At 42.7% G+C, this 26,257-nt stretch overlaps 2 protein-coding genes across 2 annotated transcripts; one reads left to right on the forward strand and one right to left on the reverse strand.

Moving 5' to 3' along the window:
• The first annotated feature begins 1,047 nt into the window (after positions 1-1,047).
• On the forward strand, positions 1,048-12,867 carry top2a (DNA topoisomerase II alpha). The gene is made up of 35 exons (XM_046854519.1): positions 1,048-1,309; positions 1,745-1,891; positions 2,085-2,175; positions 2,346-2,409; positions 2,542-2,687; positions 2,773-2,870; positions 2,993-3,205; positions 3,478-3,651; positions 3,798-3,899; positions 4,048-4,185; positions 4,744-4,882; positions 5,000-5,157; positions 5,270-5,395; positions 5,489-5,599; positions 5,684-5,789; positions 6,476-6,585; positions 6,692-6,784; positions 6,876-6,990; positions 7,254-7,375; positions 7,497-7,645; positions 7,803-8,034; positions 8,194-8,328; positions 8,414-8,614; positions 8,695-8,890; positions 8,992-9,083; positions 9,164-9,310; positions 9,412-9,495; positions 10,220-10,414; positions 10,516-10,645; positions 10,727-10,900; positions 11,185-11,365; positions 11,456-11,511; positions 11,602-11,736; positions 11,926-12,161; positions 12,488-12,867. Exons 1-35 carry the CDS (start codon positions 1,283-1,285, stop codon positions 12,620-12,622), a joined length of 4,758 nt encoding a protein of 1,585 aa, XP_046710475.1. The 5' UTR covers positions 1,048-1,282; the 3' UTR covers positions 12,623-12,867.
• Positions 12,868-12,993: 126 nt separating this feature from the next.
• Positions 12,994-14,404, reverse strand: LOC124389201 (gap junction delta-3 protein-like). The gene has a single exon (XM_046854520.1). It carries the CDS (start codon positions 14,086-14,088, stop codon positions 13,222-13,224), a length of 867 nt encoding a protein of 288 aa, XP_046710476.1. The 5' UTR covers positions 14,089-14,404; the 3' UTR covers positions 12,994-13,221.
• Between the last annotated feature and the right edge of the window lie 11,853 nt (positions 14,405-26,257).

Raw genomic sequence — 26,257 nt, forward strand, 5'->3', positions numbered from 1 at the left:
GTCTTAACCACTGAGCTACCACCTCCATATCAGGGTCTCCATATCACCCCATCCTCTACATCTACCTCTTTTACACCAAACATCTGCATGTCTTCCCTCACCACGTCCATAAACCTCCTCCTTGGCCTTCCAGTTTTCCTCCTGCTGGTCAGCTCCATCCTGAACATTCTCCTACTGATATACCCCATGTCCAAACCATCTCAATCGTCCATCCCTTTACCGTATGAGTCTATGAATTCATTTACGAATAAATAAATTGAATAAAAGAATAAATAACTGTCTTCTGTGATTTTTAAGTAGAAGTTAAGAAGATCAAATCTTTAAAAAAGTAAATATTAAATGTCAAAAAACACACACAAATGTAAAATATTGCATTTAATTTTTCAATTTAGTTTTATTTCATCAATATGCCAATTTTTATCCATTACTAATGTTTACATTATTAATTGTTTCGACATCCAGACAGGAAAAGAGACGCATTTACGCGCATGCGCAGTACAAATCGTTGCGGCTCCATCACAGAAGTTTCAGATTGGAAGTGGGCGGGGCTTATACAGTTTTTATGATGTAGTGTTTGTAGTTACGCTAAAACGCGTCAATTTTTTTTAGCAGGTACGAACGTTTTTTTTTATTGTATTGACATTTACAACAAAATCGTTTTAAAATAAAGTCACTTTTTAAAATTCTTACATGCTTGAAATGATGAACACGTTTTAAAACATGTGTGAATGGATAACACAATTGTTCATTATTTGTGAATAATAATAATAATAATAATAATAAAGTTTTTTTATTTATTTGTTTTAATTCTTTCTAAAAATGAAAATAAAATAACCAGAAGGTACACGAATCTACTTGAATTTTGTAGTATATTTTCACTAATATATTGATAAAGCAATCGTTTTGCAATAAAACCATTTTCCAATAATAATATTAATAATAATAATAATTACATTTTTAAACGGCGAATTTCTTAGCCCCGCCTTCTCTTCAATGTGATTGGTTAAATCCGTCTTGGCGGGCGGAAGTTCGGACTGTTTGAAAATTTAACCGAAGTGCAGCTTGCGCAGCGGCGGTTAGTTGATAGTCAGTGTGAGGAAAAGGTGTTGAGGTAAAAGTGAAATATTTTAAAATTAAACACGTAGATTTATATTTTTTAGGTGAATTACAGCTGCAGAAGGAGTTTACGGTTCTGCAAGGACCGGTTAGCGTTTACATTACTTCATATTTGAGAAGTTATTCGGTTTTAAAAGGCAAGCAGGAGCGCCTGAGGTGAATAAAAATGGATGCAACTGAAGGACCTCTGAAGGTAAAAAAAAATAAAAATACTTTATTAGCGTTTAAATAGTTGCTTTAATTTTATTTATTTTACCTCATACTTATTTCTACTCGAGTGTGTGTGTGTGTGTGTGTGTGTGTGTGTGTGTGTGTGTGTGTGTCTCAATTGACTAGCATGGTGTAACGGAATTGAATGAACTGTACTTATCTCTATAGTAAATACCTCAAACATTAAACACGTGTCCTGCTTAATAGTATTTGATCCATATGTTTGTCTGATCCAGCCATTGTTTATTACATGGGGGTCGTTCAGATAAAAGTGAATAGAGGTGGGAATAAGAGATTTATAATCATCATGATTTCTGGTGGGCATCTCAGAGTTATTGATCATTATAGCAAAATCATATATTGTATGTATTGTGGCATTCGGTTATATCGCTCTCATCTTATTTTATCTGCTCCTCAGACGTTGTTTGAGAACAAGGCGCTGAGCAAGTCGAAGAAGGATGACAAGCGTCTGTCTGTGGAGCGCATCTACCAGAAGAAGACTCAGCTGGAGCACATTCTGCTCCGTCCGGACACCTACGTGGGCTCTGTGGAGCCTGTCACCCAGGTACACACACACACACACACACACACACACGTGACTCGCCTTGAACAAAGGGGAAATTCCATGCTGCTGCATCCAAAGGCACCCTCTGTAGGTGTCCCAATACTTATGGTCCTTACAGTGTATTTGTACACACACGTTTGCGTACGTTTTATTCGTCGTGTACTGAAATGCGCACCTCCTGTCTGTTTTTCAGCAAATGTGGGTGTTCGATGAAGTGGTAGGATTAAACTGCAGGGAGATCACGTACGTCCCCGGCCTCTACAAGATCTTCGACGAGATCCTTGGTGCGTGGTGAAGTAGAAAGTGACTGCTCACTGTGGCTTTGTTATACACACTTTTAATTCGCATTTAGTCAAAAACTGGTAAATATAGAATGCAGATTTACTTCATACAGAGCTGCTTTTTTGGGGGGGTCAATAAATATATAATTAAATGTCATGTATGTTTTAAACAGTCAATGCTGCAGATAACAAGCAGAGGGACAGCAGCATGAACTGCCTCAAGATCACCATCGACCCGTGAGTCATTATCTTTACTCAAGGATCCTGTCGAAACTTTAATAAAAACAGGAAGAAAGAAAGAGCCAGCATTAGTGATTATTAGCTTTTTTTGTGTACATTTTTTGTAATTGATTTATTTTTCCACACCAGAGAAAACAACTCTATCAGCGTATGGAACAACGGGAAAGGCATTCCTGTGGTGATGCACAAAGTTGAGAAGGTGTATGTCCCGGCGCTCATCTTCGGCCAACTGCTGACCTCCAGCAACTACGACGACGAGCAGAAGAAGGTCACAGGTACGACACCGGTACACTTCCATGATACGTCGGCACTGTTCGACGTGCTTAACGCTTATGGACCGTCTTTTGCGTGTCTCGCTAGGTGGGCGTAATGGATATGGCGCCAAGCTGTGCAACATCTTCAGCACCAAATTCACCGTGGAGACGGCGTGCAGAGAGTCCAAGCAGTGCTTCAAACAGGTATAGTAGGAGTGTTGGTGACTGTGTTTTCCCCCTCGCTTGGTGAAATCCCAGCACCGTTCTTCTCGTAAGTACACCGCTATTTTTTTTTTTTAATAAACTGTTTGAAACCTTGTCTGCAGACGTGGTACGACAACATGGGACGCACAGGCGAGGCCAAAATCAAGCCGTTCAGCAGCGACGACTACACCTGCATAACCTTCCAGCCCGACCTGTCCAAGTTCAAGATGGAGTCTCTGGACCGAGACACGGTGGCGCTGCTGACGAGGCGCGCGTACGACATCGCCGGCGCTACCAAAGGCGTCAAGGTGTTTCTGAATGGCACTAAACTGCCTGTAAGTGCTCTTCATCCTCTTCCCCTGGTGTGGCTACTAAACCTGATTTGAAACATGTTAATACTTCAGGATTGTGTGGAGGGGGAATGTTGTCCTGTGTGTGTCTGATACAGGATTCCAGCTGTTCTGGGTGTCCTTTGTTGTATTTTTCAGTTCATGATGTTTTGAAATGGTGAAAAGTCTAGACTGCAGACATTTCAGTTCAGCATGTGGACTCTTCAAATAAAGAGCTGAAATGTAACATTAGTGCTCGTTTTGATCGCCTGTTTCAGGTGAGCGGGTTCCGCAGCTACGTGGACTTGTACGTGAAGGACAAAACGGATGAAACGGGTTCTCCCCTCACTGTAGTGCACGAGATGGTGAATCCACGCTGGGAGGTCTGTCTCACCATGAGCGAGAAGGGCTTCCAGCAAGTCAGCTTCGTCAACAGCATCGCCACCACCAAGGTACATACACACCTTCTGTAGCGTCCAGCTGCAAAACTGCAAAAGGTTTAGCTAGTATCTTGTGTAGTGTAAAAAAAAAAATTAAAAATCTAGCCTAGCTGGCTCTCGAGTAGGCCTGTTGATTAAACTGCATGCCCATGTGTCAGGGGGGAAGACACACGGACTATGTGGCTGACCAGATCGTGGCCAAGATGATTGAGGTGGTAAAGAAGAAGAACAAAGGTGGTGTAGCAGTCAAGCCCTTCCAGGTAATTGGATGCATATTTGATGGTTAAACTCGCACAATGTGCTGTGGTTCTGGACTGCCTAGATTTACCCGTGTGTGTGTGTGTGTGTGTGTGTGTGTGTGTGTGTGTGTGTGTGTGTGTGTGTGTGTGTGTGTGTGTGTGTGTGTAGGTGAAGAACCACATGTGGCTGTTTGTGAACTGCCTGATCGAGAACCCCAGCTTTGACTCCCAGACCAAAGAGAACATGACTCTCCAGCAGAAGAGCTTCGGCTCCACCTGTACACTGAGCGAGAAGTTCATCAAACAGGTCTCACACACGTGCACGTGTATTTCTACCCCTTTGTGAAACTTTTTATTCTGTTGATACTTTTGAAAAGGCTCAATCAAGTTAATCTTAATTTATTCCTAATTTATATTGTGTGTAACTAAACCTGGCGTTCGCCATGAACATAGCAGGCGTGGTGTTAAGAAAAAAATATATATAGAATGGGAATAGAATTAGAATTCTATTATAGAATAGGAAGTGCATGGCTCTGGACTGCGACTGAAACGGTCGCAAATGCGTCTTCTATCACATAATTTGTCGATGTAATAAACAGACATAAGCCCCGCCTATGCTTGAGTTAAAACGCAAAAATAACCAAACAGTTCAATCAAAACTCACCTTCTGCAGTTGTGCCAGCGTCGGAGAAACGGAGAACGACAGACACTGAGTGCCAAGAAAACCTTTTTGGAGCGACAAATAAAATTCAGCACCGCCTATATGATCGCTTCAGTTCGAGTGTTAAATGAAAAAGTAATACATTTCCTTTTTTGCGGTTACTGGAGCAGAGTTTCAGCAAGAACGTGTCTTTTTAATATTCAGGCGAACAACTGCGGCATCGTGGAGAGCGTGATGAACTGGGTGAAGTTTAAGGCTCAGACTCAGCTCAACAAGAAGTGCTCGGCTGTCAAACACACAAAGATCAAGGGCGTGCCCAAACTGGACGACGCCAATGATGCAGGTACAGCAACCTCTATTTATACATACCCTGGGCTTGGGCTGGGCCATGTGGCAAAAAAAAACAATCACTGTTATTTCAGGCTATTCCATAAATCAAGTGTGTGGTGTGTGTGTGTAGGTGGTAAGAACTCGTCCGGCTGCACGCTGATCCTCACTGAAGGAGACTCGGCCAAAACCCTGGCCGTGTCTGGACTGGGCGTGGTGGGCCGCGATCGCTACGGTGTTTTCCCACTGCGTGGAAAAATGCTCAACGTTCGAGAGGCGTCACACAAACAGGTCTGAACACTCGCAGATACAACCTCTCCAAATATTATAGCAGGAGTGGAGTTTGTTTGTGATCGGATGTACGATCAGTGTGTGTGTGTGTGTGTGTGTGTGTGTGTGTTAGATCATGGAGAACGCTGAGATCAATAGCATCATCAAGATCCTGGGTCTGCAGTACAGGAAGAACTACAGCGACCCCGAGTCACTCAAGTCGCTGCGCTACGGAAAACTCATGATCATGACAGATCAGGTCGGTCACGAACGCTAACGGCATCACGTGACGAATGTGACGTTCTGATTAATTTATTCTGCATGTAAACGTGTGGTGTTTCTCTGGATTCAGGATCAAGACGGCTCACACATCAAAGGGCTTCTCATCAACTTCATCCACCACAACTGGCCCTCGCTGTTGCGCCACAACTTCCTTGAGGAGTTCATCACTCCCATTATCAAGGTGTGTGTGTGTGTGCGTGCGTGCATGCGTGCGCCCATATATGGACCTTCCTGACACAACTAATGTACTCTGTCTCCCCACCAGGCATCAAATAAGAAGCAGTCAATTTCCTTTTACAGCATCCCAGAGTTCACCGAGTGGAAAGAGAAGCAGAGCAACCTGAAATCATGGAAGATCAAGTACTACAAAGGTTTGTCTCAAAGACCTGTGGTAGTCCAACGCTAAACGTAAGCAGTCAGCGCCTTTCTCCCGGTGTGTTCCGCACATGCTAAGGTGACGGGGTCGTGTTCGAATCACTGTGACGGGTCTCGAGTAGGGGGTGTGATACGTTTCGTAATGAGGAATATATAAATAATAATAAATAAACTCCCGAAGAAAACGTCCAAACCCAAAAAATAAATCCTGGATGCAAAAACAAAAAAGGGCAAAAACGAAAAAGCAAAATCTCGGCTGAAGCATTTGGCGTTGGCCATGACAGGAACTGAAAACACAGGAGGCATTACCCGGAAAATCCCCCAAATCCTGACTAGTTCACTTTACAGCAGAGCAGTGATTTATGTTCTTACTTGAATGCTTCAGGTTTAATCCCTACCCTGTCCTTCACTGTGGTGTTACAGTTAATCAGTACAACATTAACATTGTAAAAAAGTCAAAATAAAATAATGATGCATTAACATCTGATTATTGTAATCGGCAAAACCCCAGAAAACATGATCTTATTTCTTATTCAATATCTCACACTTGCAGTCTTAAGTCTGTGAGCGCCCTGTGTGTTACCGCTAGCATGCTGAATTGTTTTGTCCGTGCTTTGTTTTTGGAGTAATTGAGTAGATTGTAGTAAATCTAAGCTTGTTTTTGCTTGCGTTCCCCTGCTAGGTTTGGGTACCAGCACATCCCAGGAGGCTAAAGAGTATTTCTCGGACATGGCGAGACACCGCATCCCGTTCAAATACTCCGGACCTGCCGATGACGAGGCGATCACCCTTGTAATCCCTTCCACTTTTATAGTTTTGCAGGAATGCCTCTTGAATTCATTGATTTTCCCCCTTTCATGCATTTTGTTTATTTATTTATTTTAACCGCTGCTTATAGGCCTTTAGTAAGAAGAAAGTGGAGGAGAGAAAGGAGTGGCTCACCAGCTTCATGATCACCAGGCGACAGCGCCGGGAGCATAACCTGCCCGAGGTCAGAGCTGTGTGAAGATCAGACATAAGGATCCGATTTAATTGTGTGCCAATTCTCATTTTGTCGTGTGTGTGTGTATAAAAAAAAACAGGAGTATTTGTATGGGAAAGAAACCACTTCACTCACCTACCACGACTTTGTGAACAAGGAGCTGGTGCTTTTCTCAAACTCTGACAACGAGCGATCAATTCCATGTCTGGTGGATGGTGAGATGTTTGTTTTTATATTTAATAAGTGTGTGGGGGGTTCTCTAACGTAAAGTCTCCCTGTGCAAAAACCTGTTCACTGAAGGGGAAAAGAGCAACACACAAAAATGCACACTTAAAATATTAAGTTGTGTTTATATTCAGAATAGAGTGTTGTGTTCACTTTAGGTTCGGTGTTTTAGTTCTTTTAAAAACAGGCAGTTTTTTAACGGTAGAACGCCTCTCTCTCTCTCACTCACTCACTCACTCACTCACACACACAGGTCTGAAGCCGGGTCAGAGAAAGGTGGTATTTTGCTGCTTGAAGCGAAACGATAAGCGTGAGGTGAAAGTGGCCCAGCTTGCCGGTTCTGTCGCTGAGATGTCTGCATACCACCACGGAGAGGTGAACTTTCCCTTGTTTTTGTTCTGTTTAAAGTCTGTGTGTTCTGTAATTCTGCGCTTCTCTTAATGTGTCTAGACAGTGGAATTTAAATAAGCCGGATTCTGATCTTGTGTGTTTTTAGGCGTCTCTGATGATGACCATCGTGGGTCTGGCACAGAACTTTGTGGGCAGCAACAATCTGAACCTTCTGCAGCCTCTGGGGCAGTTCGGTACACGCCTTCACGGGGGCAAAGACTCGGCCAGCCCCAGATACATTTTCACCATGCTTAGGTACGGGACACACAGTTCTGGATGGTATTAGAGCTGCATATTTGCTGCCAAATGTTTTAAAAAACCGAGATAAAACCAGCCGTATTACTCTTGTTTGTGGTTTTGGTTTTTTTTGTTTTGGATGCTCATGTTCTTCTCCTAACCTCCTTATTTCTAGTACACTGGCTCGGCTGGTTTTCCCCACGGAGGACGACAACCTGCTCAAGTACAACTACGATGACAACATGCGTGTAGAACCCGAGTGGTACGTCCCGATCATCCCGCTCGTTCTGGCTAACGGTGCTGACGGCATCGGCACGGGCTGGGCCAGCCGCCTGCCCAACTACGACGTGCGTGAGATCGTCAGCAACATCCACCGCATGCTCGACGGTCAGGAGCCTCAGCCCATGGTCAGTGTAATACCAGTTACTCGTTAGGAGACAACAGCAAATATACCGAAAGCTCGTTTGGGTCGTTTTTGGCTATAATCTTAACTGATGGACTTTAAAATGAATACTAAATAAAATAACACAATTTTTTATTAACACATTTTATTGTTCTCTGTTCAGTTGCCAAGTTATAAGGGCTTTAAAGGAACCATTGAGCAGGTGACTACCAACCAATACATGAACAGCGGTGAGGTGGCCATCATTGACTCCACCACCATCGAGATCTCAGAGTTGCCCGTGAAAACCTGGACTCAGGTCAGTAACCAGGAGCTTCTGAGCAACATGTTCAAGTGCACCATGAATTCGTCCCAAATAACAATTGTGTGCTGCGTTCTCTTAGACGTACAAGGAGAACGTGTTGGAGGTGATGCTGAACGGCTCTGAGAAGGCACCCCCTCTGATCACGGATTATAAAGAGTACCACACGGACTCCACTGTGCGCTTCGTGGTCAAAATGACAGAGGAGAGGCTGCGTGAGGCAGAGGCTGCGGGCCTACACAAAGTTTTCAAGCTCCAGAACCCACTCACCTGCAACTCCATGGTGAATATGGAGCTGATGTGTGTAAACGATTTGCTTCAGCGTGCGGTGGAGCTGATTTTAACTTTCGTCTACGTGTACAGGTTCTGTTTGACCACGTGGGCAGTTTGAAGAAGTATGAGACAGTGCAGGACATCATGAAGGACTTCTTCGAGCTGCGCCTGAGGTACTACGTTCTGAGGAAGGACTGGCTGCTGGGCATGCTGGGAGCCGAGTGCGCCAAGCTCTCCAACCAGGCACGCTTCATTCTGGAGAAGATCCAGGGCACTCTTGTCATTGGTAAATCATTCAAACAAGAACATTCACACTGTCCTTTTTGTTATAACAGGTGTGTTTGTACTTACTTTATTTATGTATTTATTTATTTATTATTCTTTCAGAGAACAAACCCAAGAAGGAGCTGATCCGCATGCTGCAGGAGATGGGATACGACTCTGATCCTGTTAAAGCCTGGAAAGCATCTCAGGAGAAGGTACTCGAAGGATTTTCAAATCCCGTCTCCTTCTTCCGAACGCTGCACGGAATTTACATGCGAGTGCATTTCATTTCCAGGACGTAGAAGAAGAAGGTGGCGATGACGAAGAGAAGGAAAAGGAGGAAGAGACATCAGGGCCAGACTATAATTACCTCCTGAGCATGCCCATGTGGTTCCTCACTAAAGAGAAGAAAGAGGAGCTGTGCAAGCAAAGAGATGCGAAGGTACCTAATGTGCATGACGGCGCTTACATGTCGTGCTGAACCTTGGGGTTTTTTTTATTTTATTATAATCTTTTCTTTTACATTATTTTTTATTATTATAGATGGCTGAGCTGAACGTATTGAAGAGGAAGTCTCCCTCAGATCTGTGGAAGGAGGACCTTGCTGCCTTCACTGAGGAGCTGGAGGTAAGAATCCTCATGAAAAGCATGACAAAGGAAATGGTGTCTTTCTGTTTAGAATCAGGTTTATTACACATTTTGGAAAAGAATTAAAAAGTAACAGTGGCATTGAGTAAAAGACAGGAGGTGGAGCTGGAGGTAGCAGAGCTGAAGATGCGGAGATGTTCATTAGGAGTGAGGAGGATGGACAGGATTAGAAATGAGTTTATTAGAGGGACAGCGCATGTGTTTGAGACGATGAGAGGAGCGATTTGAAATAGTTTGGACATGTGCAGAGGAGGGACATGGGGTTTATCAGTAGAAAAATGCTAAAGATGGAGCCACCAGGAAGGAGGAAAATAGGAAGACCAAGGAGGAGGTTTATCGATGTGGTGGTGAAAGACATGTAGAGGACAGAGTGGTGTGGAGACAGATGATCAGCTGTGGTGACTCCCAACGGAAGCAGCCGAAAGTAGAAGAAAAATAGGGAATGTTGTCATTAAAATTCAGAATCCTTATTGCAGATGTTACATATGGTGTCGACTCTTTAGGGGGACGTCTGGTGGTGTAGGTACCCTGTACAATCTGCATTTCAAGTTTATTTCAAGTGTTTCACAATGGATATAGTCTCGTACTAGCTTTTTAGAATTATAAATAATACAAAAATAAAATACAATAAATAAGAAATAAATGTTTATACAGCAGTTTTTATTTTTTATTTAATCTAAGACAACATGTTCTTTTCCCGCAGCGTGTGGAGCAGCTTGAGCGAGACGCCCAGGCTCCGATCACCCAGGTCAAGGGCAAAGGGGGCCGATCAAAGGTGGTAAAGATGAAAGATGAGACCATGCCCACCCCTCAGGGACGCCGTGTCATCCCACGCATCACCAGTGCCATGAAGGACCAGGCCATTAAAAAAGTTGGAGCTAAGAAAGGCAAACTAAAGGTGTGTAAGATGTACTTCTTCTGCTTTTGTCAGCGTTCTCTCTCTCTCTCTCTCTCTCTCTCTCTCTCTCTCTCTCTCAAAACATGTCTGTATTTCTGCAGTCTGAGAGCGACGGCAGCGTAGTAATGAAGATGGAATTCGGTGATGAGGATGCAGACGCGGGAGGCTCTCAGGAGATGGGACTTGCTGCTCGTCTCACTAAAAAGGTCAAGAAGGAACCCAAAGAGAAAGGTAGCGAATGAAAGCAACTGCGCTGCCATTTATTTTTACTTGTACTTCAGCAGCATCTTGAGGTCCACTTCTTCCTTTCAGTTTCCAAGTCAGGGAAGCAGACCACGCTGCAGTTTAAACCCACCAAGAAGGAGAAGAAGAACAACCCGTGGTCATCTGATGAGGAGGAGTCGTCCAGGGAAGAAGATTCGGAAGACGTTTCCACAGGTTCAGGAGAAATGGCTCAGAGAGAGCGTCTGGGCAGAAAAGCTAATGGTACAAGGAATTCAAACACACTTTTTTTTTTTTTTTTTTTAAACGGCAGCTATTCAGAGGTACATACAGGGTTTGGAGGTCTGGATTGATATCGGGGGCCACTGAGTATTGATAAATGTTTCAATACTATTGCCCTATTTGCCTTTTTAAAATGGAAAAATTATGAATTTGTTAAATATTTTGAGACACTTCACTACACTGGGTAAATTTCACGGTTACTCGAGTGTGTTTTGATTTGTTTCCAATGTGCAATGAGTAATGTGCATATAAAATGTGTGCTTCAGCCAGGGTGAAGTACTGCCTGTCTGACAGTGAAGACGAGTCTGGGAACTGGGAGAGTTTGGGTTCAAAGAAAGCTCCAGCGACCGTCGTCGACGATGATGATGATGATGACGACGACATGTTGGTCACAGAACCCAGCGCTGTACCAGAGAGCGAGCAGGACTCGCCCGCCCCCCTGCCACCGTGAGTCTTTATCCTCATCACTCGTTACGTATTAATTGTACTAATTTCACTTTACGCCGACATTCACAATACACCGGAATTCTCTTACAGGAAAAAAGCAGCGAAAAAACCCAAGGAAGACAAAGTAGTGAAGAGCAAAGTCACCTGTACGTACTGAGGATTTATTACAAACTATTGCCAAAGTACTTTTTATATAAATATGTACTTCTTTCACTAACATTTTCATGTGTGTCCAGCTGAAGGTGCTGCTTCTAAACCTCCACCCAAGCCCAAAGAGAAAGTGGTGAAGAAAGCAGCAGATGGCGCTGCAAAGAAACCCCCCGCGGCCAAGAAGACCACGGCGGTCTCCAGAAAGAAAGCAGCAGTGACGGGTACGTTAGTTTTACTAAAAAGCTTCTGACACTGGAAACTCTTAGAAATGTTCAATAATAATCATTAATAACTCTACATCCCTGTGAACGGGTTGTTGCCATAGAAACGACTGTAACGGAGTGAGCAAACTAAGATAAATCTGTGATTTGTAAAATCTAAGGAGTAGTTTAACTTACTGTTTCGTGTAGACGCGGCGCAGCCATCGATCCTCGACGCCTTGTCCAAACCCGCGGCCGCTAAAAAGAGCACAGCCACCAAACGGACGACGTCCAGCGAATCGGAAACCTCTGCCCCCGCACCGGCAGCCAAAAAGACCGCTGCAGCACGCAAGAGGAAAGTACTGAGCAGCGACGAGTCGGAAAGCGACTCAGACGGAGGAAACCTCATGGCTCGTCTCAAAGGCAAAGCCACGGCTGCAGGAAAGGTACGTCTTGTTCACGCTAAGTTCCACTGGAGATGTTTTTATATATTTTATTTACTAGATTGCACTTTTTTTGTTTCGTTGTTCAACATTACAAACACACACCCAGGTTTAGACAATATTTCTTTATAGTATGACATGGGAATTATTACATGTTATTACACTTACATTTTAAATCGATATAAAAAGTTATGAAAGTTAGGTGTTAGAGGTTTTGCTAACTGACTTTTTTTATTATAAAGTAAATAAAAAATCGCAGACCACCTGCCTATACTCTAAGAACGACTCGTCCATCTGACCTGTAAAACCTGTTCATTTTCCGTGTTCAGAAGAGCAAGTGGGAAGACGATGACAGCTTTGATTTGGGCGTGACGTCCTCTGCCGTGGCCCCAAGGACCAAAACGGCACGCAGCACAAAACCCATTACCTACGCACTGGACTCTGACTCTGAAGACGATTTTTAGTTTGTTCGAGTGGAACGAGGCTTACGCTGTGTATATAAACACATTTTAAAACTTGAGCTCGGTTTCATTTCCTTTTATAACCATTTAGCAGTTTATCACATTTTGATGTTTCTAAAAAATTATACTGTGGAAGATTTTGTGTGTTGAGAAGTTCTTTGTGTCTGTCTTTTGTAAATATTTTCTATCTTTTTTCTACCAAATATGTATTAAAAAAAAATAAACTTTTGGCTTTGAGCTTCACTTCACGTATTTGACCTCTGAATCCGTTTTTATATTGTTTTTTTCCTAACCGGATGAAAGAAGGTACAACATTTTATTTTAAAGATGTTGCTTTTGTTCTCTAATCATTTAACACAATTTCATCCATTTACAGCCTAATTTAAAATAAGGCCTTAAAGGCTTGTGTTTCAGAAGAGATTACATCTGACTATTAAAAACTTTGATACTTGAAAGAGTCTCTTTCCATAGATGATAAATAAATTAAACATTTCCTACAGAAAGAATCCAGGGACTATATAATTATTATAAACGTCATGCTTACATTCAGTGCATTTGGGCTTGGTTTTTTTTTTTTTTTTAACCTGCTGGTCCTCAGACTATCAGTTCAGCATTCTTCTGATCATGGATTTCTTCAAGGCTTTTGCATCGGATACTAAATTTCTTTGACTCACTGTTGGTTCTTGGTCTACCAGTCCTGGTCTTTCCATGGAACCGTATAGCTTCCTGGTTCTGTCCGGCTTTGCTTGGTTCCTCTCATTCGGTGTGAGATGCTTGTTCCTGGGCTCTTCCTGAAGTTCAAGCTCATCCCTAAACAAGGAGTTTAACCCGTTGCTGCTCTTCATGAACCACTTGAAGATGACATGAATAATCTCAGCCAGGCTGGATATGACCGAAAGAATTCCGATGACAAAATAGAAGAGCAGGAAGACTGTCTTCTCCATGGGTCTGGAAGTGAAACAGTCCACAGTGTGGGGACAAGGAAAGCGACTGCAGGGGAACTGAGCCTTGACATGAAAGCCATACAGCGTCCACTGTCCGATCAGGAAACCCACTTCGGATATCATCCGGAAGGCCACGTTGACTAGGTAGAGACGCTTGAGATGGAGGTCCTGCTTTGCTTCCAGAATGTTGATCGTGGAGTCTTGCAGGAGGTCCTGGCGCTTTTTGTGGTGATGCATGGCGTACATGAAGAACACTAGAGCAGGAGTGGAGATGAGCACAATGTGGAAGACCCAGAAGCGATATTGGGAGATGGGGAAGGCATTGTCGAAGCAGACTTGCTTGCATCCTGGCTGCAAGGTGTTGCACGTAAACTCCTCTTGCTCATCATCAAACATGTCACTGGCCACTGTACCGAGGATCAGCATTCTGAAGACCAGCATGAGGAGCAGCCAGACACGACCCAGCATGGGCGAGTGCGCCTGCAAGGACCCGAAGAGTTGGCTGAGAAAACCCCAGTCAGTCATGGTTTTAGGGTGGAAACGCACTGGATTTTTCTAATCTTGGGTATCGTTTATAAGCTTCAAGATCAATCAAGAGCTCTGCATATCAAATGATGAGAGAATGGATCCATGCAATCCTGTTAAGCATTCCAGAGGTGTAAGAAGTTATCAGAATTGATCTTCCAAAGAAAATAATAAACACCCCAAAAGATAAGCACTTGATAAAAAAGGGGAGTCCTGTTTGGGATGGCTTTTACTGGTCTCAACAAAAGAGTATTCCGATCTGTGGGTACTTCCATGAAAGTTCCAGCAGTAGGACTGGATATAGCTGCTTGGCCGCGGTTGCTTTCCAGACCCACAGCCGTAAAAGAACTTGGAGAGGAAGACTGATTTCATGTTTGGATGGAGTCCGAAGTAAAATGGAGCGGAAATAACCGCCATATCCTTATCAGAGTTTTCAAACGTTGCAAACAAAGCTTGTGTTTTTACAGCATAATGAGGGCCTCGTTCGGAGTGGGTAATGGCAGGACGTCGTGTGGTGTAGATAACACCAAAGCCGTTGGATCGCCTGAGTCTCTACTAAAAGGGGCACATTCCCGAGATTTTTGATATTAATGAGTAAACATTTTAGCGAGGGAGAGTATCTGATAAAAGCGAATCTGTCTTCAGTTACGGCATTTGGCCGATGCAATTATCCTAAGCTACTTCCCAGTACCTCGCTTTGAATAAAACGCCATGGATCAGGGTTAAGGGCCTTGCAATTGAGCAAGTAACTGAAGACAGATTTGCTTTTATCAGATACTTTCTATTGGTACTAGCAATGGCACCTTGTGCTGCTGGGACTTGAACTCATTGCGTTTTTGATGAAGTTCATCTTAATCAGTCATTCATTACTCAATTTAAACTTCATCCCAGACTCATTTGGACTTCATCTACAGCTATGAGGTGGCAGTATATCCTTAGACCCTCTCCATGCAGACATTTGCTCTCTGAGCTGCTTTTGCTCTTCTTAAGTTCTCTTACCTGTGATTCTGTTGTTCTTCTAACTTCTAACAACTTGGTGAAACTGTCTAAATGACTGGTTTGTTTTTTCACCTCAATGGATTTTGTTCCCCAATGATTGGCTTATCAACAACTGATAGGTAGAAGAATTTGAAGGAGACACCATTATACTTTTATATATATTTTTTCGGAATACCTCATTGTTCCCACAGGGAAATTATTTCCTCGAATATCACAGCGATGTAAGAATCTGGGGTCAGAGCGCAGTGTCAGCCATGACACCACTGTAGCCACTTGTGTGCCACTGGAGCAATAAGGGTAAAGGGCCCTGCTCAAAGGCCTTAAGAGCAACTTGGCGATTCTTGCGGTTGAACCCCCGACCTTTCAATCAGTTACCCAGTGCCTTAGGCTTCGCCTGCACTTACTCAGATCCATTTGAAAATGGTGTCTAAAAACCACCCCTGTCCTGCGCGTGAGTGAAACCGAAGACTCTTTGACCCCATGTCATTTCTGCTGTTTATTTATTTACTGTCTCTTTTTTAGAATCTGTTGTTCTTTTTTCGGCTTCTTCCATTATAGGTTGCCTCAGCGGATCATCCGTCTCCATACCCCTTTGTCCTCTACATCTGCCTCTCTTAAACCAACTACCTGCATATCTTCCTTCACCAAATTCATAAACCTCCTCCTTGGTCTTCCTCTTTTCCTCCTTCCTGGTGGAGGAAATCTCGCCTCCCTCACCTTGTCTCCAAAACGTCCTACATGCGCTGTCCCTCTGTTAACGGATTCAAATCGTTTGTGTCAGTAGGGATTCTGCCTGCATTTGCCATGGAATTCCACTAGAGGGGACTCTTAATCTGTGGACTCATTAATTCACTCACTGATTTACTACAGCTATGAGTGCGATGGATCTGCTGAATCCCACGGTCCTGTGGAACTGATCTCTTGCGTTTCTGACCGTGCAGGATGTTTTCTGAGCAACTCGGTCAGCTACTTGTTGCTGCGCCTACTTGCAAACAACTAAATGGTGTAATTTACAATTTGTATTTGTTGTTAGTAGCAAGATAACCAAGGACTTAAGTGCCTTGAGTAAATGAAGAGAATAATTCATGAATATTGAGCCATATAAAGGATCGAGTTATTTAACCAGGATGAAGGTCTTAACCACTGCTCCACCACCTGCCTAAGACCAAATCAGTAATGAGGTTTCTATGCAGTGTGCTACTATATACACAAGGGGGCAGGGTTTATTCAGATTTGACTCCATGGTTGTTTTAAATAGGCTCACATCCAGGGAATGGACATGACCCACAGTTACATCAAGCGCTTAATGTTGGAGTGAGTCTGTTTTGGTTCAAAGGGTGAGCATGTGATCTGGAACAAAGGCTTAGACCATTTCAAAAAGTGTCAATGATTTGCAGCTTGCATTATTTTCAGAGCTCCGGTTCTAGAAAATGAATCAACACCACCTGATTAGAACAGTATTCAGCCCCATGATGGTACAAAAGTGCTCCTGTTTCTCCTAGTGCCTTATTGCAAACGGCGAATTTAGGTTGCCCGGATGGCTATATTTAATGTGGGCTAATTTGCTGCTTAAGATGGATGGAAAAAGGAGGGGAAAAAGAAAGAAAGTGGGACTGGGACTTCCACACTAATACTCATACACACACTTGTCTCCCTCAGGGTGGTAGCAGTGCACATGCACAGGAAGGCCTTGTTCTCCTTTTGATCTGCATGGGAAGGAATTAGAGATGGCTTTTATGTAACTGTTCTTCTACCCAAGATTATCAGATCAAGGTATTTTTTTTCCCTCTCCTCTCTTTTACGCTTTTGCGCTTTTCCTCTTTTCACGGTCTCTTATATCCATGTGGGCTTGTTGCAGTGTCTGGTGGAGGAGAATTTAGGTCATCCTATCATCGAGCGATTCCCTTCACGGAAGATAGGAGTGCTTTCACACTCTCTCTCTCTCTCTCTCGCGCACTCGCACTTTCTTTTTTTTTTCTCTCCGCAGTGGTTTTCCTGGGTTTATTCTCTCCCCTGGGTCTTCGCAAGCTTTTTCTAGATTCTCGCTTTCTCGCATCCTGCCTGCAGCGAGGCGATGTGAAGAAAATCCGGAAAAAGAACGGATTTTTCAGACGCGTCTCCACCACAGCGCATGTGGTTGTTTGTTTGAGTGAAGACCCCTGTCGATTGCGCTGTTCCGCATCTTCTAATCTGATCTGACAAGCAAAACAGCAATATCATGCGCCAGATTAGTAATAAACAAACTCTGTATTTACTTGTATGCCAACAACCAAACATATGGGTGGCTGTTCTTTATCCAAGAGCATGAGGTCCAGAATGACTTTGCTCCAGGATAGACAGGTTGTGGGGTTTGGGCTTGTTGCGCTACAGATAGAGAGCTCCTGACCAGATGGCGTACAGTAAGTCTTCATTCCGTGCCAAGAGAAAGAACAATGCGGGAGTAGAAAAGATTCCCATCAAGAGGGTAATTGAAGAACGTCTTACCGGCGAGTTCAAATCTGAAGAGTCTTCATCACTGATTCCTCTCGAAATGTTCTGCTTGCTGTTGAACTGTATGTTTGTGATCAGTAGATACACAAAGCGCTAATCAAAACAAACCCAGAGCGAGCGCTTGCACCTGATTGGTGACTCGCTGAGCGTTTGACCGGTTAAGTTTTTATCCTGGTAAATAAAAAGAAACAACTGATTTCAAAGAGTAAAAAGGAAGAGATTTGACTTTGAAATATAGTGAAGTTACAGTAAAAGTCTTCCCAAATGGAAAAACTCCAGTAAAGTACAGAAACACAAAAAAAGCTATTTAAGTACAGTAACAAATTACATTTACTTCATTACTGTCCACCACTGATTGTATCATTGTTACACAAGCGTCTTTGTGGATCGATATCCCAACCATGGAAAATGCTTCACTTGAAATCCCCAACTCGGCAAATCCATCGGATGTATCGTCTCGATCAAAGGAGAACCTCCAGGCAATGTGCCAGTCTCAGAAGGACATCACTGAAAATATCCCACCCTCCATAGAATAGTCTTCTGAAATACCTAAAAAAATGGGAGATTGGCCCCTAAAGGTACCCCGACAACTGGCGATGGTCTACTAAATTACTAGCCACAAGATGTAGATGTAGTTTTTTTTTTTTAAACTACATCTACCAAATCATATAATGTACCCAGAGTGTAAAAAATTTCATATGAAATGCCCTGAGCTCAGGAGAAATGTCCTCTGGAATAAAAAAAGATCTTGTAAAATTGTAAAATTGTAAAAATATGCCTTTCCCTGTGGAGAAACTTTTCAAAAGTACCCCAATCTCAGGAGAATTGTCCCTCAAATTGCTCCTGCTGAAGGAGCTAAGTGAGTGGCTAAAAACATGTGGACGATTGACTACAAGGGCACAAAAGTTTGGGCATGAAGGTCCAGCAAGGAGGCCTGGCACAGAGTTAATGTTCCTATCCAAGGTTTTGGGTTACTGATCGGAAGGTTGTGGGGTTTAAGCCCCGTTATCACCAAGCTGCCACTCTTGGGGCCCTTGAGCAAGGCCCTTAACCCTCTGTGCTCTAGTGATGCTGTAACATTACTTACTTTACTTGCAAAACCCTGTAATTTTCTCAAAATCCTTTGGTCATCTCTCAAGAGTAAGTCCTTTTGTCATTAATCACAAACAAGATCGTTGAAATGTCAGTATGGTGGCGCAAGGTTTTGATGTTTCTTTATGTTAACTAGTAGTTTTGAGAATTTCATTTCTGATCTGAGAAACGCTTCAAAGCATCTGAGAAAAACTATAGTATACAAAGACATTATTTTGCATGCTCCTCATATAATGGTCTTATGCTCAGATGGCCACCACAGGAATCATTATCCTCCAAAAACCCAATCATCAATGAATTGTCTTTTAAAATACCCCAACCTCCGGAGGCGAATCCTCCTAAATCCCCTCTTCATGGAAGAATCATTGTGTTGAAGACGTTTCAGGCGCAAGAACAGGTGACTCCGTGATGAGCGGTGCTGTGACGGCTGGTTCTCCAGGGGAAGGCAGGAGAGCACAGCTTGACAGCCGAGCCCAGAGCCCCCCTCCTCCCTGGATAACCTTTACAGCGAGACCTGCCTGTCAGGCAGGAGCTCTTCGTCATCTGTTGCCCTTTTTCCCCAGAGTGCTGCCAAATCTGATGTGACACAAGCGGAAGGGAGGGGAAGAAAGAAGGCCAAGGTGTTGTTCTTGCAACCATCCTGAGGGACGCTTTTATACACCTGCTAGTGGGACAAATTAGCAAAGGATATGGATCTCTGATTAGCAGGTGATCAGGACGTTGGCCAAAACCTGGTAGGAAATGTCTGGATCGGATCAGACTTGGGTACACAGCCAAGAAATTGGTTAGATCCACAGTCTGTCGTCTAAACCGATCAAGCAAAGAGAAGAATTGTTTGGCGAAGGGTTTGGAAGCAGTGAGACAGTTTGAAGATTTCTGCATGGGTTTGTGGTACTTTGTAACAAATGCTTATTTCCTGTTGGCTCTTGTAGTTTCTCCAGTTAATGAGGGTGTTTTGGTGGAAAGCGAGGAATGATACTGGGCCAGGCTTCTGTCGTCAAAAGAAAGAGCGAGCGAACTGCACTGCGCTGAAGCGTCTACTTCTCCCCCAAACTTCTTGTAGTACATTTTCTCCTTCTCAACTTACATTCATCTACAGAGCAAGCTGTCTAGAAACATAATTTGCTTGTCCTTCTCATTTCTTGCTTTGGAGCCAAAGGTCAGGTTCTGCAGATTTCTTTTTTTCAGTAGCAGCTGCTTTTGGTTTCTGGTTGTATGACGGTATTGGAGTTACTGTGTTTAGAGATGTGTGGTGCTTTACCACTTCCTCTATTGTAGAGCTACTTGTGCTTCCCCACCACACAAACTCAGTGCTCTTGCTGTGTCTGGATGAGCATCCTTGGAAGATTTAAATAACTCCAGGGCACCAAGGAAATGATGAGTAGATCATATAGAAGATGAACATAATTTTTTTGGGGGGTAGTCTTCAAACCACAGAAGTAGACCCGTCAAAAATGGCCAAACAGCCAGTTGGCTTATGCGAGCGCTTGCTTTCTGACAAACCGGCAGCCATTGATGGTGGCCTAAGAGATTTACTTCTTCTAAGTAGAGCATTAACAATTCTAGATATCTTCTTACAGCTCATATCTTCAGGTTTGATATCACTTACCTCTACTCCACCTCGCTTTGCTTTATGACTGCGAGCAAGAGATGATTGCAATGTTCTGGATGCTCAATTTTACCCCTGAAAATGTCTGGGAATCTTTTTCAGTTCAAGTTACCGAGCTAAATTTCAAATCTTCTCGGAGTGTCTGTCTGGGAGTCTTCCAAGTTCTCCGGTTTCGTCCTAGTTCCTAGAAACAAGCCAGTACGTGAATCCTGTCTTGACTGCATAGCAACAGAGTGGAGTCCCATTAAAGAAGAATTCCCAATATTATCAAGTTGCCTGGGAATGCATTGGGATTGTGTGACCAGGTTTGAGAAGGTTTTAGATATCTTTATCATTTTAAAGACATTCTAGAGATGTCCTACACCATCTATCAGTCGCAAGGACCTCTTGTTGATGAACAATTTTTTTCAGAAAAACCAAACCGTTCTTCTTTCGATTCAACGTTATCGGGGATTGAAGCTCATCCTGGAGTTGTTGTCATTGCAACAGGATTAGATCGATGCTTTCTAAGTGAGGGTGAGTCTGTCGCAGCCACGCCCCCTCCAATTTTACAAGCGTTTTTTAATAGATTTTTCAGTTTCATGTTTGTTTCATGTTTAACAGAACTTTAATGTAATATTTTTTTTTTTATAAACAAAAAATGATTTGTGATTCAACATTATTTGCAGACCCCCAGTTGAAGACCTATGATCTAGGAGACTGTTACGCAATGGGGAGAGAAAATTTAACACGAAAGCTACACCTAGCAGGTAAGGCCTGAACGAGATTAGCAGTTGATGGCTGTGAGAAGGAGACCCTCTGGTGGTCCGGAGGGGAATTATCCTTGATACTTTCAAAAAAAGGCCATTAGTTGGCTAATGTTGTTGTTTTGGTTGGCTGCAGAAAAAGAGCAGAACCAACTTTGTTCACGACTGGCCACAATTCAAACTCTCCCGACGTTCCAGGAGCAGCTGGTTGAGGCGTGGCTCCAACCCTTTGGACTTGAAATGGAATTTCACGACGAGAGAACACTTGCACCTTGTAACGAATGTGTGGAAGCCTTGGGGTAGAGCACATCCATTACTGTCCTTCACAGACCACCTGCTGAGAGCTAAATGCTCTTTACACCAAGACCCCATCTTTCCTTTCGTTTATCTTGCAGCACGGCGGTATTCCGTTTTTTTTTTTTTACCCTGGTCTTGACGTTGAACATGCACATGTTAAGTCACGAAGGGAAGTGGACGAGAACATATTTAGAACAGACAGGAAACGGCAGAGAAGAACCTGTGTTCTGTGTGAGGGCACGCATACTTTTCTGCCATCGATTTACTGAAGCGCCTTCCGACTTCCAACACGCGTGCAAAAACCCCCTTCCATGCAAAAACACGCCTTTATAGAGCAAAAAGAAAAAAACAAGATGAAATTAAACCCAGACGTTCTTTTCCTGTTCTTGTGTTCAGGAAGTTACAGCTCTACCTCTGCCATGTCAATCTTTTATATTCTATTTGAATATTCAACCTACATATTAAATATTGATCACTTTCTACTAATAATTATATAGAAACAACTCGGATTTTACTGATGCACACTACATGCATACATCACATTGTTAACGTCCCCCCATCATATATATATATATATATATATATATATATATATATATATATATATATATATATATATATATATATGATGGGGGAGTAGGGTATTTTCTAGACTCTCTTTCTCGTTTACAATGTCTGTGGCCCCTATTTCCTGTTGCGTCGGCTAGACTCCTCTGACAGATTTACAACTTTGGGGTCAAAGTTTTCTGACAGACACGAATAAATCTTACCCACACACACATAGTGTACTCCCTCCCCCACCCGGCCAGCCGCGCCACCTGATTGGAATCCAGGCTTCCCTTGGCATCTCTCTCTCTCACACACACACACACACACACACACACTTTCAAGTGTAATATGAGTTACCCTGGGAGGGAAGTGTGTGAGAGACAGGAGAAGGAGGTGGAGTGGGCAGAGTTTAGTCAGGCTTGTGGTCAGAGGAAAGAATGTAGGACATTGTTCCTGAACCATAAAAGCCGCTGGTTTGGGTTTCATTCTCTCTTCCCTGAGTTTATCACTTTTCCTCTCTCTTTCGCTCTGTCGCTCTTTCTCTCTCTCGGGCTCCCTGATGGTGTCCCTTTCTGTCAATTTCTGTCTCTGTTTTGTTCTGTTATTTTTCTTGATCTGTCTGTCCTTTGGTCTCTCTATGATCTATTATCTATCAGCCTCTTTCTATGTCTGCCTCTGTCTCCCCTAGATCTATCTCCCTCTCTTTCTCTCTGTGCATCTGTCTGTCTTTCTATGAGTCTGTTCTCTCATTCTGCCTTTCTTTCTTTTGGCCTTTCTCCATCTATCAGCATCCCCTTCACTCACTCACTCTGTCTGCCTTTCTTTTTGTTCGGGTCGGTCATTTCCTTTCTCTTTCTCCTGGTTTCCATCGATCCCCGTCTCCCTCCGCTCACTCTTTTCCTCTCTCGTTCCTTCTGTACATCTGCCTTTGCGTTTTCTTTATCTCTATCTAGGTCTTTCGATATCTATCCTGGTTCCTTAGTCACACTCAGCAATCTGAAAGCAGAAGGACGTGTACCCTCGAGTTCACCGCCTTGTGTGTGTGTATGTGTTGGCATCCAGGAGCCAGTAGTTATCAGTCAGGCAGAAGAACATCGGAAGTTTATATTCGTTGATTTTAAACTGAAAGTGTGTGAGGGTAAAGACAGTATACTAAAAAAGGATGGATGGATGGATGGATGGTTGGATGAAGGGTGTAGACAGAATGACTTTAAATAAGTTCTAAGTCGCTCTGGACATACAAGCGAGCATCTGCCAACTGGTTCATCTCCACTGCTCTATTTGTTTGTTTGTAGACTACGACTGTACAGGTGCCCTCAGACAGTCTGCACACATCATACCCAAGTTTTCAAATCAATGTCTCACGGTTTGAGTCGTAACGATTTAAAATAAAATTGCTGAGATCCCACAGAAGGTGTTTCTCACGTTTTTCCTCGTCCGATCGCTAAATTCGTTGCTGTAAATAAACAATATTAGTTCTTCTGGGGAAAAAAAAGGACACTAAAATCTCCACCCCTCATCACCAGCGTGCAGCTGGCAGCGAACGCTAGCCGGAGCAGTGATAAAATAATGGGACATTACTCTCGTCTGATCTAATTCACTTCCCGGTGATCCGGTGATGATGGAGATTAGAACGCGAGCCATTAACTCCCGATTCTGCTCTCCGATGGAGAGACCGCATCTCTGCTCAATCCACACCTCCTTACCACCGACGCCCACGCAGCAACTGCAGCGAATTTATTCATTGTAATAAAATAGAATCAAATATTTAAAAAAAAATCCAAATAGTTTTCAGGGGGAAAAAAATGTGAAAAAAAATGTATTTGTTTTAATTCAATTCAAATGTAAATTCAATTCAATGAAAGGAAAAAAATGAATAAAAAAATTGTAATAAAATGTTTTAAAAGCTTAAAAAAAGAATTTTTATAGGAGCAACTGCAAAAAAAATTTGGATATACAAAAATATTTGAAGTCGTGTTTCTTTCGTTTTGTTTTGATTCAAATGTTAAATAAAGAAAAGAATTAAATTCAAAAATTGAATTGAATATTTTTAATAAAATGTAACAAATTGTTACTAAAATAACTTTTTTTTAGGGTCGAATTGCAATACAATTAGGACGTACAAAAAGATTAAAATTTTAAAATCATATTTCTTTTGTTTTGATTTAAATGTTGATTTAGTTTTTTTTTTTTAGGAAATGATTTTGTTTTTAATTGTTTTGTTTTTTTTCTTTTTGTTTTATAGTGTTTTGACATTTTTTATTTCTGAACCAAAAAACACGCTACGGGTTTGGAAAAGGAAGTGAAGTTTTGTTTGCTACAACAACCGTCTTTTAATCAAACGTAGGACAGGAAACCTTTAACTGTTAATCAGATGGTTGTCGATTTTTAAAAAATATATTTTATTACATGTTTGCTGTATGCTGAAAATAGACATTCAGGAATCCAGGTTTGTTTTCTTATGCTTCATATTTAATTTATTTATATTTATTCAATTCTAATACTTTTTTACCATTAATTATTCAATTATGGGCTAATTAATTATATATATATATATATATATATATATATATATATATATATATATATATATATATATATATATATATATTTTTTTTTATTAATACCATCATATTATCATGCCATTATTTCCTGTACACAGTCTCACAGTCGCAGAAGTAAATCTCCATGTGTCCCATATTCTCATTCTCTCGTTCTCGTTTTCTCTCTCTGTCTATTTCCCCATGTCTCCACGTGTCCTCCTCCCATCTTTTTTTTTCTAACGCTCATCCTTTCGTCCCTCCTTCCCTCCGTCCATCCCTGCGGGGAGAAATTCCGGAGGCTCGTCCTTTTTCAGACTCTGGGTTGTAAACAGTCCCGTCGTGTCTTGGCAGCGCTGCGAGTTTTACGAGGACGCTGACGGGCCACGATGCACCAGAGTGAAGCGACCTCTCCTGCTCCCACCCCTTCCGCTCCTCCTGACGTATCTCGAGTTCAAAACAACGCCAGCGATTGACTTTCTGGGAGGGGGTTTACTCGCAGTGCTTTAAAAGAACTCGAATCCGTATTCGGATGATTCTCGGATTAGCCACGAGTACAAGCCATCTGGCAGCGCAGGGAGGAGCTGATACATGGGTTTAGTGGAAGGATTAGTGTCGTACCAGGCCAATCTTCCATGCCCCTTCCCCCTGTACCCACCTCCCGTACTGTCCATCTGAGACGGGAACCAAAAAACGTCTCTATAAATACAGGTAGTTCTCGATTTACAACGGAGAGGCATCCTGGTGACCCCATCATCAGACCCCATCAAGACTTGAACTTTACAATATATATTTATGGGTCAGTGGGCACATGGACAAGCACCGGTTTGTGAGTGGAGGGCGGAGCATAAGCTGCTAATAATAAGCTACAATTTTGTCATATCACTAAAGCGTGGCACTTATTGTCCGCAATCGTGTCAAAACGGCCGGATCTTCATTTTCGGGATGAGACCGAAGTCCACAGTAGCCAAATCTGGTTGAGTAGGTTTGGGTGCGGAAGTGACATCTTGTTGTTTCCAGTGAGAAACTCACACATGAGGAGAGTGATAGAGTGCGCATATGGTCAGAACAGCACCAGTTGCACAGCTTATGAAGGTCGGTGCTCCCTGTGACTGTGCGTGCAGCCTCGTGCTGCCACCTGTTGGCGTGTTACAAAACTAGCCTCTAAACCTTTTGATACCACCTCATACTATAGCATGAGTAACAAGGTCCTTGGATGTTTGTCGACTTGCTGATTAAAAAAAACCCAAACAGAATTTTACTTTTTTCTTTGGAACAAATCGACTCACAGTTTCAAGGTCCGGTGAATAAAAAAAGGCTTGTTTTATTTCATCGCTTTTTTAAAAAAATACTTTCAAATTTTTGTTTGAATTCAAACCTACATTGAAACGCCACATTTCTTTTGGATCGTTTCTCTCACCCCCGACTAGACCCTACATCCTGCGCAAATGGACCTTGAGTTTATTTCTATTGAAGCGAGAGATGAGTTAATTTCCTCGACCTGAAGTTCCTTGTGAATTTGACTGAAATAGCTCCAATGCAGCTCGATAGTTAGGGAACTCACGAGTGTTGATGCCTGAGGAGGAAGTTCAGGAGGTTCATCTGTTTTCACAGTGAAACACAGATTGCACAGATAAGGAACCTCGGATTGAAACCACACACACACACACGCCAGTGTTTTTGTAACACCTTTGAGATCGAACACGAAACTGATGGTGTGATGTGGCTTCAGCATTCATGCCGCCCTTTTTCCGTTTCAGAAAACAACACAACGCTCGTACGTTCGGTCGCCAAGCACCAACCAGCTAAGGAGTCAACCAGCTCCTCCCTTGAACCATTCAGTTTCT

The sequence above is a fragment of the Silurus meridionalis genome, chromosome 7, assembly GCF_014805685.1.
Source record: "Silurus meridionalis isolate SWU-2019-XX chromosome 7, ASM1480568v1, whole genome shotgun sequence".
NCBI lineage: Eukaryota > Metazoa > Chordata > Actinopteri > Siluriformes > Siluridae > Silurus > Silurus meridionalis.